This window comes from Pipistrellus kuhlii, unplaced genomic scaffold (assembly GCF_014108245.1).
Source record: "Pipistrellus kuhlii isolate mPipKuh1 unplaced genomic scaffold, mPipKuh1.p scaffold_m20_p_16, whole genome shotgun sequence".
Classification (NCBI taxonomy): Eukaryota; Metazoa; Chordata; class Mammalia; order Chiroptera; family Vespertilionidae; genus Pipistrellus; species Pipistrellus kuhlii.
In genome coordinates, this window is record NW_023425471.1 from 27764865 (window position 1) to 27780443 (window position 15579).

General features: G+C 36.1%; 1 protein-coding gene across 1 annotated transcript in view; it reads left to right on the forward strand.

Moving 5' to 3' along the window:
* Positions 1–15579, forward strand: part of ZC3H12B (zinc finger CCCH-type containing 12B) — a 166294-nt gene that overhangs the window by 138543 nt on the left and 12172 nt on the right. The window contains exon 6 of the mRNA XM_036439905.2: positions 15230–15369. Coding sequence (XP_036295798.1) covers positions 15230–15369 — 140 coding nt within the window. The remainder of the gene's footprint in view (positions 1–15229; positions 15370–15579) is intronic.

A 15579-nucleotide genomic window follows, 5' to 3' on the forward strand; every position in this document is an offset into this window, starting at 1 on the left:
GAGCAGGGAATGACAATTGGAGAGCCAGCTCTGAGGCAGCCCACTACCACAAACCGGTATTGAGTGCCATAGGGAAAGAAGGATCACAACAGTAGCTATAGAGGCCAAATAGATCCAGAAGTCAATTCAGAAACACTGCCACCCAGGGGCTGAATCACAAATTACTCTTGTGTAATAAAAAATAAAGTAATACAAGAAATTAAGATACCACCTGCTTAAAAATCAGGACTGGCTTACAACACTGAGAAGCAGTGGTACACAGGAAATTGCAATACTGTCCGAACTGGGAAATAGGTGTGCCAAACAGAACAATAGAAGAAGTGAATGACCTTCACTACTGCACATTTTTAAAATTTATTTATTTTTTCATTTTTTATTTTTTTATTTTCATTTTTTGCCTCTTTTAATTAATAAACCAATTTTTTCCTCACTTGATTTTACCTTTTTGATTATAACATTTTTATTTTCAATCAGCATTATTTCTACTACTATTTTACTTTTTTTTAGTGTCCTTTTATTTTCACTTTATTTTACTTTGGGATTAGTGTTCTACATTCTATTTTCATCTTTCATTTAGCATTGTTTTACCATATCTCAACTCTATCTTTATGCTAACACTCTCTTCCTAACATTTCCCCTTTGGGTGTCCTGTTTATCTTACCCTTTTTCTGTTTTAGATTTTCCCTGTTCTTTCTCTTTGCCCCCTGTTAAAAATCTCACCCTACTTATATATCTAATTTCCAATACCCTGCTCCAAGTCCATACATACTTCTCTCTTCATTCTCTTAAGTATCCAAAAAAATTGTTTTTCTCTTTGTTCTTTTGTTGTTGTTTGCTTGACTATTGATTATATTGAATTTTCATACTTTTTTGTGAGATGGTTTTGTTTATTCTTTTTTTTTGCTTGTTTTTTTGTTTGCTTTGTTTTTGTTTGGTTTTTGCTTTTGTTTTCCCTGCCTTGCTTGATATTAATTCATGTTGTGGTTTGTATTAATCTCCAGGTACCTGTTACTGGCATTTGCTCGGATTAATAGTTGTTTTATTGGAGTTTTCTCCCTATATGTAGTTGTTCCCCTTTTCTTCCTTAGTCTCTTTCTTATCTCTCTAACTTGCTTTTTCCTTTTCCCAATTTCATTTTGACACTCCTTATTTTTCTCTTTCTTTTTCCTCTTCTTCTTTCTCTCCTATCACCTAATTTGCCTTTCTCTGGTGGTAACCTTTATTGGAAGTTATTAATATCATGAATATGTTTCTGTTCAGTGCCTTGTGTGTTTTACCTGTTGTATTATATTTTGTGCCTTTAAATCAATGCAGGTGAGAGGGAACTACATAACCAGATATCCATAGAAGAGAGACCATAGGGAGACAAAGAAACAGCCCGCATATGAAAGAAAAACAGGCATCACCAGAAAAAGAAGTAAATGAATTAGAGGCATGCAACCTATTAGAGATAGAATTCAGAGAAATGGTCATAAGGTGACTGAAAAAAATGGAAGACAAATTCAACAATATGAGTAAGAACCAAGAGGAAATGAAGAAGAGCCAAGAAGAAATGAAAAATGACATCGCTGCTGTAAAGAACTCAATAGAAAGCATCAAGAGTATACTTGAAGAAGCAGAGGACTGCATCAGTGAGCTAGAAGACAAGGTAGTAAAAATACCCAAGCTTCTAGAAAAAAAAAAAAATTAAAAAGCAGGAGGAGAGCCTAAGGGACTGTGGGACAACACAAAACAGAACAACATTTGCATGATAGGGGTTCCAGAAGGAAAGGAAACTGAGCAAGGAATAGAAAAACTGTTTGAAGAAATAATAACAGAAAATTTCCCTGATATAGGGGGGGAAAATCCCACACAAATCCAAGAATCTCACAGAGTCCCAATCAAAATGAACCCCAAAAGACCAATGCCAAGGCACATTATAATTAAATTGGCAAACACCAACGACAAAGAAAGAATCTTAAAAGCTGCCAGAGAGAGACAGAAAGTTACATACAAAGGAACCCCCATCTGACTAGCAACTGATTTCTCAACAGAAACTCATCAGGCCAGAAAGGAATGAAATGAAATATATAGAGTCATGAAAACAAAGTGTCTGAACCCAAGAATACTCTACCCAACAAGGCTATCAATCAAAATTGAAGGTGAAATCAGGAACTTCACAGATAAAAAAGGACTTAGGGAATTTATCACCACCAAATTAGCAATGCAAGAAATGCTTCAGGGACTACTGTAAAAAAAAAAGAAATGGGAAGTGAAAAAGGAACACAGAGGTAAAGAATAAAAATGTCGACAACTAAGTACCTATCAATAATAACTTTAAATGTAATTGAATTAAATACCCCAATCAAAAGACAGAGGGTAACAGATTTGATAAGAAAACAAAACCCATATATCTGGTGTCTACAAGAAACACGCCTCATAAAAAAAGACATACACAGACTGAGGGAGAATGGGGTGGAAAAGTTTTCCAGACGAATGGAAATTTAAAAAAAAAAAAAAAGCTGCGGAAGCAATACTTATATCTGAAAAATTAGAACCAAAATGAAGGTCATAGCAAGAGATAAAGAAGTCAACTTCCTAATACTAAAGGGAGCAATCTAAAAGAAGAACTCTGTTAAACATATATATACCCAACACAGGAGCACCCAAATACACAAAAAAAAAACTACTGGAGGATATCAAGGGAGAGATTTACGGTAATACAATCATGGTAGGAAACTTTCATACCCCACTATCACCATTGGACAAATCCTGTAAACAAAAAATCAGCAAAGAAGCATCAATCCTAAATGACTCACTAGTCCAGATGGAATTAATTGACATCTTCAGAACATTTCACCCCAAAGCCACAGAATATACATTCTTCTCAAGTGCACATGGGCCATTTTCAAAGATAGACCATATATTAGGTCACAGGCAAAGTCTCTACAAATCCAATAAGATAGAAATCATATTAAGCATCTTCTCAGGTCACAGTGGCATAAAACTGGAAATAAAGTACAATAAAAACAATTCAAAGAAATAACACACATGGAGACTAAATAACATGCTATTAAACAATGACCGGTTACCACAGAGATCAAGGAAGAAATAAAGAACATCATGGCAACAAATGACAATGAAAACACAACAATCCAAAATCTATGGGACACAGCAAAAGCATTCTTGAGAGGGAAGTTCATAGCTATACCAGCCTACTGAAAAAAAACAAACAAATAAGAAACAATGGTAATAAACTACCTAACCCTACAATTCAAAGAGTTAGAAAAAGAGCAATGAGAAAGGGCCAGTGTAAGCAGAAGGAAGGAAATAATAAAGATCAGAGTGGAGATAGACGACATAGAGACCAAAGAAACAATACAAAAGATTAAAAACAAAAAACAAGAGTTGGTTCTTTGAAAGGATAAAGAAGATTGATGAACCTTTAGCCAGACTCACCAGGAAACAAAGAGAGGCGATCCTAATAAAATCAGAAATGAAAGAGGTGAAACAACAACAGACCCTGGAAAAATACAAAGGATCATTAAAAAATACTACGAACATCTCTATTCCAACAACCTAGACAACCTGGAGGTAATGAGCATATTCCTAGAAAAATATAATATACCAAAACTCAATCAGGAAGAATATAAACATCTCAGTAGGCCAGTAATTATGGAAAAAATTGAAGCAGTCATCAAAAAGCTCCCAGCAAACAATAGCCCAGGGCCAGACGGCAAGAAGTAGAGTTTTACCAAACATTCAAGCAAAAACTAAACTCTATCTTCCTCAGCCTATACCAAAAATTCAGAGAAAGGAACATTTCCAAGCTCCTTCTATGAAGCCAGTATCATCCTAATATAAGGTGACCAGATGTCTCGCTTTTGGCAGGACAGTCCCGATTTTTAACAATTTGCCCCATGTCCCTCAGGGTTTTTAAAAAGTCCAAAAGATTTAATAGATTCTTTAAAAAAAAATTGGGACTTTTTTAAAACGCTGCGGGATGCGGGACAAATTGTTAAAAAATCGGGACTGTCCCGCCAAAAGCGGGACGTCTGTCACCTTATTCTAATACCAAAAACAGATAAAGACAACACAATGAAAGAAAACTACAGGCCAATATCCCTCATGAACATAGATGCCAAAATCCTAAATAAAATTCTATCAAATAGGCTCCAGCAGTACATCAGAAAGACTATGTACACCATGACCAAGTAGGATTAATCCCATGAATCCAAGGATGGTACAATATCAGCAAATCAATATACGTGATACATCACATAAACAAATTGAGGGATAAAAATCACATAGTCATGCCGGGACCGGTTTGGCTCAATGGATAGAGCGTCGGCTTGGGGACTGAAGGGTCCCGGGTTCGATTCCGGTTAAGGGCATGTACCTTGGTTGCGGGCATATCCCCAGTAGGGGGTGTGCAAGAGGCAGCTGATCCATGACTCTCATCGATGTTTCTAACTCTCTATCTCTCTCCCTTCCTCTTTGTACAAAATCAATAAAATATATTTTTAAAAAATCACATAGTCATATAAATTGATGCAGAAAAAGCATTTGACAAAATCCAACACCCTTTCTCGATAAAAACTCTCAACAAGGTGGGAACAGAAGGATCATACCTCAACATAATAAAAGCTATATGTTGAAAACCCAAAGCTAACATTATACTCAATGGGAAAATCTAAAACCATTTCCCCTCAGAACAGGAACAAGTCAGGGATGCCCACTCTCACCACTCCTATTTGACATAGTACTGGAAGTATTAGCCATTGCAATTAGACAAGAAGAAATAAAAGGTATCCAAATAGGAAAATAGGAAGTAAAGCTGTCCTTATTTGTAGATGGCATGATATTGTACATAAAAAATCCCCGAAAGATTCCATCAAAAAAGCTTAATAAATAAATTTGGCAATGTAGCAGGATACAAAATTAATGCCAAGAAAGCTATGGCATTTCTATACACCAATAGTGAACTTACAGAAAGATAGACTAAGAAAGCAATCCCATTTACAGTTGCACCAAAAAATAATAATAATAAGATACCCAAGAATAAACTTAACTAAGGAGGTAAAAGATCTACACCCAGAAAACTACAGGACACTGAAAAAAAATATAAAGAAAGACATAAACAGATGGAAGAACATACCATGTTCATGGATTGGTAGAATCAACATCATTAAAATGTCCATACTATTCCAAAAATTTCATGTGGAATTAAAATACCAATGGCATATTTCAGACCTAAATAGAATCTTATATATTCAATGAGCAATCTATATATTCAATGCACTCCCCATTAAAATACCAACAGCATATTTCAGACCTAAATAGAATCTTATATATTCAATGAGCAATCTATATATTCAATGCACTCCCCATTAAAATACTAACGGCAGCCGAGGCTGGTTTGGCTCAGTGGTAGAGCGTCGGTCTGCCAACTGAAAGGTCCCAGGTTCGATTCCAGTCAAGGGCATGTACATTGGTTGTGGGCACATCCCCAGTAGGGGGTGTGCAAGAGGAAGCTGGTTGATGTTTCTCTCTCATTGATGTTCTAGCTCTCTATCTCTCTTCCTTCCTCGCTGTAAAAAATCAATAAAATATATTTTAAAAAAATAAATAAATAAAATAAAATACCAATGGCATATTTCACAGACCTAGAAAGAACTCTTCAAAAATTCATGTGGAATAAAAAAATACCCTGAATAACCACAGTGATCCTGAAAAAGCAGAATAAAGTAAGTGGGATCTCAATACCAGATTTCAAGCTGTATTACAAAGCCACTGTTCTCAAAACAGCCTGGTATTGGCATAAAAACAGACATATAGATCAATGGAATAGAATAGAGAATCCAGTTATCGACACAAACCACTATGCTCAATTAATATTTTACAAAAAAGGTATGATCATACAATGGAGCCAAGACAGTCTCTTCAATAAATGGTGTTGGGAAAATTGGACAGATAATGCAAAAAAATGAAACTAGATCACGAACTTACACCATACACAAAAATAAACTCAAAATGGATACAAGACTTAAACATAAGACTGGAAACCATAAAAATACTAGAGGAATCCACAGGCAGTAAAATCTCAGACATATGAAAGAACTTCTTCACTGATACTGCTCCTAGTGAAATGGAAGCTAAAGAGAAAAGAAACAAATGGGACTACATTAAAATAAAAACCTTGTTCACAGCAAAAGAAACCATCATCAAAACAACAAGAAACCCCACTGTATGGGAGAACATATTTGCAAATGTTATCTGATAAAGGTTTAACCTCCAAGATCTACAGGCAGCTTATACAACTTAATTAAAGGAAGATAAATGATCCAATAAAAAAATGGGCAACAGACCTAAATAGAATCTTTTTGAAAGAAGGCAGAAGGAAGGCCAAGAGAAACATGCAAACATGCTCATAGTCACTAATTATCCAAGAGATGCAAATCAAAACAACAATGAGGTACCATCTCACACCTGTCAGAATGGCTATCATCAACAAATCAACAAACGACAAGTGTTGGCAAGGATGTGGAGAAAAAGGAACCCTCGTGGATTGCTGGTGGGAATGCAGACTGGTGCAGCCACTGTGGAGAACAGTATGGAGTTTCCTCAAAAAACTGAAAATGGAACTCCCATTTGACCCAGTAATCCCACTTCTAGGAATATATCCTAAGAAACTGGAAACACCAATCAGGATGGATATATGCACCCTTATATTCATAGCAGCACAATTGACAATAGTTAAGATTTGGAAACACCTAGGTGCCCTTCAGCAGATGACTGGATCAGAAAACGATGGTACATCTACACAATGGAATACTATGCTGCCATAAAAAGAAGGAATTCTTACCATTTGCAGCAACCTGGAAAGAATTGGAGAACAATTTGCTAAGTGAAATAAGCCAGTCAATGAGAAAAAAATATCACATGATCTCACTCATTTGTGAATAATAATAATAATAATAATAATAAAACAGTATAAACTAATGAACAAAAAGATAGATACAGAGGCAGTAAAGCATCAAACAGATTGTCAACTTACAGAGAGAAGGTTAGGGAGAGGTGGAGAAGATGGGATCAACTGAAGGACTTAATGAATTTGTATAAAACTAACCAATGGATGCAAAACATTGGGGGGTGAGAACATGTATGGGAGTTGGGGGGGGCAATGGTAATATATGTACACATATAATACCTTAATAAAAAATGCTTTAAAAAAAGTGAGGGAGACAGCAGGAACAGAATAAATGATAGGAAATGCAATGACATTAGGAAGAGTATGGAGTTATGTAAAAAAGGAGCCATAGGCCAAGATTCGTGGGCAACTTTCAGAAGCTAAAAAGGCTGAAAATGAATTATCCCCTGAAATCTTCAGAAAGAACAAAACTTTGCCAACACTTTAATTTTAGATTTATGACTTTCTGAACTATAAGAGAATAAATTGATGTGGTTTTAAGCCACTAAATATTACATCAGCAATAGGAAAGTAATACACAACCAAGAATGCCTTCATACTTTATTCTGTACTCTCTGGTATAATTGTTTATTGTGTATCAGAGAACCTTAGAATTTCCTTCTTCTGTTTCTCAAATGAGTTGTCATCCAAGTTTGGATTAAACATTCCCAGGGATCAGGAGCCAACTTTCTACTGAGTCTACCATTGCTTGATGAGTTCACTGATATACTTAGACTGTACACAATCAGTACAAACTTTTTATTCTTTGATATAACCTTTTCTTCCTCCCATTTGCTTTTATCTCTCACACTTACTGCATTTACATAAATCTCTTTAACAATCTCCATGTAAATTATGCTAATTTCTATGCCCACTATTGTTTTATGCCTCCCTTATTTTCTCCACATCACATAACACAGGATTGGATGCTCCCACAGAGATATGAGGGAGCAAAAATGGGGGTAGCTCTTATGAACAATACCATTGCTATATTCAGGAGTTGCTTAACAGACTAACTGGAGGTACAGTTTAATATATAGTTCTATTTAATCCTCACAGCAATTTTATTTTACAGATGACAAAACTAGAATACAGCAAAGTTAAGTGACTTCCTTGTGGTCACTTGCTATAGCTAGTAAGTACCAAAGTAAGCACTTGAACTGAAGTTTCTGGCTTCAAATTAATGAAATTACACTAACATTTATAAATATATATTTTGGCCGAGACCGGTTTGGCTCAATGGATAAAGTGTCGGCTTGGGGACTGAAGGGTCCTGGGTTCGATTCCGGTCAAGGGTATGTACCTTGGTTGCGGGCATATCCCTAGTAGGGGATGTGCAAGAGGCAGCTGATCGATGACTCTCTCTCATCGATGTTTCTAACTCTCTATCTCTCTCCCTTCCATTCTGTACAAAAGCAATAAAAAAAAGTTTATATAAATATATATTTTGTACCAGGTTTTTTTTGCATATGTAATCTAATCTTCACTAAAAATCCTGAAAGAATGGACTAATTAAGTTCGTTTTAGCATGTGAGGAGACACAGGTTCAGAGAGACGGAGTAGCTGCCCACGTGTGCAGAAGTAATAATTAACGAAGCTTTTATCAAAACCTGAAACTGGCTGAAACCGGTTTGGCTCAGTGGATAGAGCATCAGTCTGCGAACTGAAAGGTCCCAGGTTCGATTCCGGTCAAGGGCATGTACATTGGTTGTGGGCACATCCCCAGAAGGGGGTGTGCAGGAAGCAGCTGGTCGATGTTTCTCTCTTATCAATGTTTCTACAATAGCTCTCTATCCCTCTCCCTTCCTCCCTGTAAAAAATCAATAAAATATATTAAAAAAAAAAACAAACCTGAAACTGACTTCATTGCCCCTCAACAATATCATGCAACACTATACTGAGTGGCCAGATTATTATGATCTCTGAATGCATGATAATCTAGCCACTCCATGTATATGGCTGTTAGTGTTATTAAAAATACTTGGCTTTCCTCCTAGGAGCAGATAATACATTACAGAATTTGTTTTTAAATTTTTTAAAATTATGACAGCAGCAATATCAGGTTGATAAAGCAGGCTAGACATCTTTCCTGTTTTAATGAGGGGAAACTAGAAGCATGGTAACAAGGAAGTTAAATACTCTGTACACAAAACAAAAATGATGCTGTGGGGCCAGTGGAAAGCAGAAGGTGATTTTTTTCCCCCAAAGGATCAAGGGTAACTCTACTTCCTCCTAATAGATATAACCTAGAGTGATTATTGAGAGGAAGTAGCATGGAATCTGTTACATTCAAGCAGACAACCCTAAACACCTTAGATTGGACATAGGGTTTTGTGTTTTGGAGGTGGGGATGAGAAGAACCCAGGACTTCTTTGAGGACTTTGAGTACATGATGATATAAAATCTAGTCAATGATTCATAATCATGAAGGATACTATGTGGTCCTTTTACTTTGAAAGGAATAATGACGAAGTAATTACCAAAGTAATTTGTTTTGACATATCTAGTTTCTGCCAGTAGCAAATTGTCATACTGATAGAAGATGAACTATTGTCTTTTTTAAAAGTTGCTTTACTAAATTAAAGATATTTTACACAATTTAAATAAAACAAAAACAAAAAATAATGCTGAACCTTATTTTTAGGAGTATATTACAATAGTGCATAGTGGACCACATGCTTTTGTTTGCCTTTGTTAGTATCTTTTCCCTTATTTGAATAGGTAAATTACTGGTAAGTCCCATTTATTCTGCAATCACATTTCCCATGGTCAAAGTTCAGTGCCACAGTCAGCTTATAAATTTGTTAATATCATTAATCTAAATTTGTTTTTTCTCATTGGTTATCTGTAAATTTATCATGATTCATACTTCATAGACAAACTACATAATAACATCTGTTCTTTCTCAGCATGCTGGATAAGCCTACATTGATATTATAATGCTTTGTCTGTCATTGACAGTATATGTTTAATATCCGCAGTGGTGGTGTACCTGTGATTTACACACTGATATATGCTAAAATACTAAATGATACATTCATTCTGCGAGCTGTTCTTTTGGGAGGAAAAATCCATTTCAGGGCAATGAAGGATTTCAAATGTAAATGCTACCATATTCTTTGTTCAGTCTGGGAGAAGCCCAAATATTTGAACCTTGTTTTTTAAAAAGGTCAGAGGGAGAGGCTAGTGACCCATCTGCTAAGCAGAATTTGGTTTGTAACCTGAATCAAGATATGTACCTAAGCCAGTTTACTGGGCAAAGTAAATGTAGTGTCACCAGATTACTTTTAGATAGGCTTTTAGATCCCAGGGTTTTTTGTTTTGTTTTGTTTTTTTATTGCAAAGGGACTTTTTGTGGGATGGGCTAAAACAAGTCATCTTGGCAAGCTTTATTTTTTATTCTTTTTATTTATTCATTCCTTAAACATTTATTGAGCACTTCACTTTGCATACTGCAACCTTTTGTAGGTCTTCATTACCACCTTGGTAAATGTTGAAAGTGAATTCTGCTTCCTAATGGACATTTGATGCACTTCATGGAATGCTCCAATGACATGGTTTTAATATATATTTCAATAGAATGCTGTAGGTATTTTACATTTTCCTTAACATGATAATTCTGATTGAGAAGTTCTTGTCTCTGGGTGGTTGTAAAATAGATTCTTCAGTTTTGTTTTATTTTTTTTTATATTTTAAGTATTTTCTACCATAAGTATATATTACTTTTATAATGATAAAAAAATAATTTTAAACAAATAATTTGGTAGTAGAAAATATAGCCCAGCCAGGTGTGGCTCAGTAGTTGAGCATCGACCCAGGAACCAAGAAGTTACCAGTTCAATTCCTGGTCAGGGCAGATGTCTGAGTTGTAGGCTCAGTCCCTAGTAGGGGGTGTGCAGGAGGCAACCAATCGATGATTCTCTCTCATCATTGATGTTTTTATCTCTCTCTTCCTCTCCCTTCCTCTCTGAAATAAATAAAAAATACTTTTAAACAAGAAAATATAAAGTTGAGGTATCCAACAGCTAATGTTACTCTTGTATTTATTCCTAGTTTTAGACTGTTTTTGAAATGGCATACTTAATAGCACTGAAAAGCCAAGTAAAATGAAATCCCATCCCATTTCTCCAAATTTCTCCTCTAATGGAAATTGTGATGATTTTCTTAGAGTTCATGTTATTCTTACACTTACCAGTATTATAGCAGTGGGGAAAATCACAACTGGACATCTTCCCTATAAGCCAGTATAATAACTATTTAAGAGCCATGGGCTTGCCCAATTTACCCATAGTAAATTAGAAAAAGCTTTTTAGAAGCAATCAGTGGTAGCTAGCTGTCCCTAAGCCTACCTTGGAGTATATTGGCAATTAAATATGTTTTCTTTCTTTTACCTTAAGTGCTTTGACTTTTAGTAGAGTAGTAGAATTGCTTTAAGGTACTTACTGGAGACTTTTAAATATGATTAACATGTTTGGAAATGTCCTTATTAGGACATTTAATAAATTTTTGTCATGTACCTCAAAAATGATCAGAATGGAAACTCTTGAAGTGCATGTGTTAATGGGCACCTGAGAATATGTATTAATCCACCCAAGATAATTACATCTAATTTATCTTGTAGTTGAGTGATTATCAGTGAGGAAGTGAGGAATCTAAAGAGAGCCTCCATCACATTGTCTTAGTCTTATAGCAAAATCTTTCTTTTCTTTTGAGCAGCCTTGTTACACGGGTAATATCAGTTATTGCAATAGAATTGCTACATGTAAGCCAATTTGTTTTTACCATCAAAACTGTTTAAACTTACTGTAATTTATTGTGGTTTATGTATATGTCAGAGCACTAGATTTCATGCTAACAGATCAGAATTTTCACAGCCAAACTAGTACATCATTTGTGGGTTTTTAAAGATTATTACAATAAATATATTTTTTAATTCATCTGCTAATTTTCCCTCTTCCGATTTCCAATCAAGTTAATTTTTTAGTGTTTGTTCCTACAAGTAATTATGATACAATGTCTTCTCTTTTTGTATTATGACATAATTTTAAAAGAAATACTTAATTTTGAAGGAATTTGAGAATTAGAGAAAAAAATAAATCACTTAGAAACTTCTCACACAGAATAACAATTTTTATTAGTATTTTGATATATCTATTATTTAGTATTTGATAAGCTTATACATAGACTGTTTTCTATAAAATTGGGATTATATTATATATACTAGTTTATATCCTTCCTTTTCTCTTTTATTATTATATTATACTAGAGGCCCGGTGCATGAAATTTGTGCATGGGGGACGGGGGGAGGAATCCCCTCAGCCCAGCCTGAACCCTCTCCAATCTTGGACCCCTCAGGGTTTGTCCTGGGGATCAAAATTAAACCGACAGTCAGACATTCCTCTCACAATCCAGGACCACTGGCTCCTAACTGCTCACTTGCCTGCCCACCTGATCTCCCCTAACTGTCCCCCCTGCCAGCCTGGTTGCCCCCAACTGCTCCCTCCGCCAGCCTAGTCACCACTAACTGCCTCCCTGGCCTGGTCACCCCTTACTCCCCCCCTGTTGGCCTGGTCACCCTATGCAGCCTGCTTCTTGGTTGTTTGGTTGTTTCTCACTGACCCCCTGCTGGCCTGGTCACCCCACACAACCTGCTGCTCAGTTGTTTGGTCAATTCTCACTAACCCCCATGCTGGCCTGATTGCCCACCCAGCCTGCTCAGTCATTTGGTTGCCCCTCACTGACCTCCCCTCCTGGCCTGGTCACCCCCAACTTCCCCCCCACACACACACAGGCCTGGTCACCCCACACAGCCTGCTGCTCAGTAATTTGGTCGCCCCTCATTAACCCCCCTTCTGGCCTGGGTGCCCCACACAGCCTGCTGCTCAGTCATTTGGTCACTCCTCACTAACCGCCCTGCCAGCCTGGTTGCACCACAAAACCTGTTGGGTTGTTCGTTTGGTTGTTTCAGATGCAATTGTCACTTGGCCTTTTATATATAGAGACTGTAAGCATTTCTCATATCTTAAAATTTTCAATAATATTTTGTTGGAGTATTATATTTAATTAAATGTGATAACTATTTTCAGTCAGCATTTATGTGTGTCTTTTTTGCTGACAATGTTCTTTTTAAAGCTTAATATATGTACTTAAGACTCGTCTCTAACAAATCCTCCATATAAACTTTAAATCTCTTGTGATATCTCTTCTTTATTTTTAATTTTTTAAAATTCTTTATTGTTAAAAATATTACATATGTCCCCTTTCCCCCCCATTGTCCTCTCATGGCTTGTACTCACCAACCAGCCCTGGCCTTCACTGCCCCATTGTTTGCATCCATCAATTATGCTTATATGCATATAAGTTTCTTGGTTGATCTCCTATCCTCCCATATACTCCCTGCCCACCCTCCCCTGCCTTCCCTCTGAGGTTTGACTGTTCAATGATTCTGTGGCTCTGGATCTATATTTGTTCATCAGTTTATGTTGTTCATTATGTTCCACAAATGAATGTGCTCATGTGATGCTTATCATTCTCTGACTGGCTTATTTTGCTTAGCATAATGCCCTCCAGATCCATCCATACTATTGCAAATAGTAAGAGTGCTTTCTTTTTTACAGCAGCGTAGTATGGCATTGTGTAGATATAGCAAAGGTTTTTATTTTATTTTAAAAAATATATTTATTGATTTTTTTTTCCAGAGAGGAAGGGAGAGGGTTAGAGTTAGAAACATCGATGAGAGAAAAACATCAATCAGCTTTCTCTTGCACACCTCCTACTGGGTATGTGCCCACAACCAAGGTACATGCCCTTGACCAGAATCGAACCTGGTGCCTTTTAGTCCCCAGGCCGATGCTCTATCCACTGAGCCAAACCGGTAAGGGCATAGCAAAGGTTTTTAATCCACTCATCTGCTGATGGGCACTTAGGCTGTTTCCAAATTTTAGCTATGGTAAATTGTGCTGCTATGAACATTAGGGGTGCATATGTTCTTTCTGATTGGTGTTTCTAGTTTCTTGGGATATATTCCTAGAAGTGATATTACTGGGTCAAATGGGAGTTCCATTTTTAGTTTTTTTGAGGAAACTCCATACTGTTCTCCACAGTGGCTGCACCGGTCTGCATTCACACCAGCAGTGCATGAGGGTTCACTTTTCTCTGCATCCTCGCCAGCACCTGTCATTTGTTGATTTGTTGATGATAGCCATTCTGACAGGTGTGAGATGGTACCTCATTATTGTTTTGATTTGCATCTCTCAGATGATTAGTGACTTTGAGCATGTTTTCATATGTCTCTTGGCCTTCTGTATGTCCACTTTTGAAAAGTGTCTATTTAAGTCCTTTGCCCATTTTTTGATTGGATTGTTTGCCTTCCTTGTGTTAGGTTTTATGGGTTCCCTATGATTTTAAAGATTAAACCCTTATCAGATATAACATTGGCAAATATGTTCTCCCATGCAGTGGGCTTTCCTGTTGTTCTGTTGATGATTTCTTTTGCTGTGCAAAAGCTTTCTATTTTGATGTAGTCCTATTTGTTTATTTTCACTTTAGTTTCCATTGTCTTAGGAGATGTGTCAGTAAACATACTGCTATGAGATATGTCTTCTATTTTGCTGCCCATCGAGTTTTCTACGATTTTTATGGTTCATCATGTTACATTTAAGTCTTTTATCCATTTTGAGTTTATTTTTGTATATGGTGTAAGTTGGTGGTCAAGTTTCAATTTTTTTGCATGTATCTGTCCAATTTTCCCAATACCATTTATTGCCTCCATTGTATGCCTTTGCCTCCTTTGTCAAATATTAATTGAGCATGGTGGTTTGGGTTGATTTCTGGGTTCTCTGTTCTGTTCGATTGGTCTATATATCTGTTCTTGTGCCAGTACCAGGCTGTTTTCAGAACAGTGGCTTTGTAATATATCGATAACTTGATGTCTGACAACTCTTCTTTTTCATCTGTTGAGAATATCCAAGTCTTTGTAAAGAAGGTTATAATAGGAACAGAAAGAGCAGAGAGAAAATTGAAGTAGTGATAGGAAATAACCTATCATTAATAAATTAGGAGGTTTTTTTTTTACAATCTGTGACTTTGAATGAAGGTATAATAATGGCAAAATCTGTAATGACTGAATAAAAATAATTTTATTTTCTCCTTTTAAAAATACATTTTTGGCATTATCAAGAAAGAAAATGTTAATATCTTGCTACTAAGAGAAAGTCTGTTTAAAGTATATCTTTCCTACCTTTTGTCAGTCTTCTCATCTCACTCTTTGTCTTTCTAAAGCCATGGGAATAAAGAAGAGTTCTCTTGCAGAGGAATACAACTAGCTGTGGATTGGTTTCTAGATAAAGGCCATAAAGATATTACTGTATTTGTGCCTGCATGGAGAAAGGAGCAATCCCGACCTGATGCACCAATTTCAGGTATGATTTTAAATAAGACATTTTTTTTTCTCATCCAAAGCAAAGCAGCAAGATAGGTTAGAGAGATGTTGATGGTCCCAATTTAGATAATTATTTTTATAAGTTTATTAAGTATACTTAAAATATATTTTATTAAGTATATTTTAAGAATATTTTTCCAGAGATTAAAAGTGGTGGAAAATTAAATGGATGCTGCACGGATATGCTCCC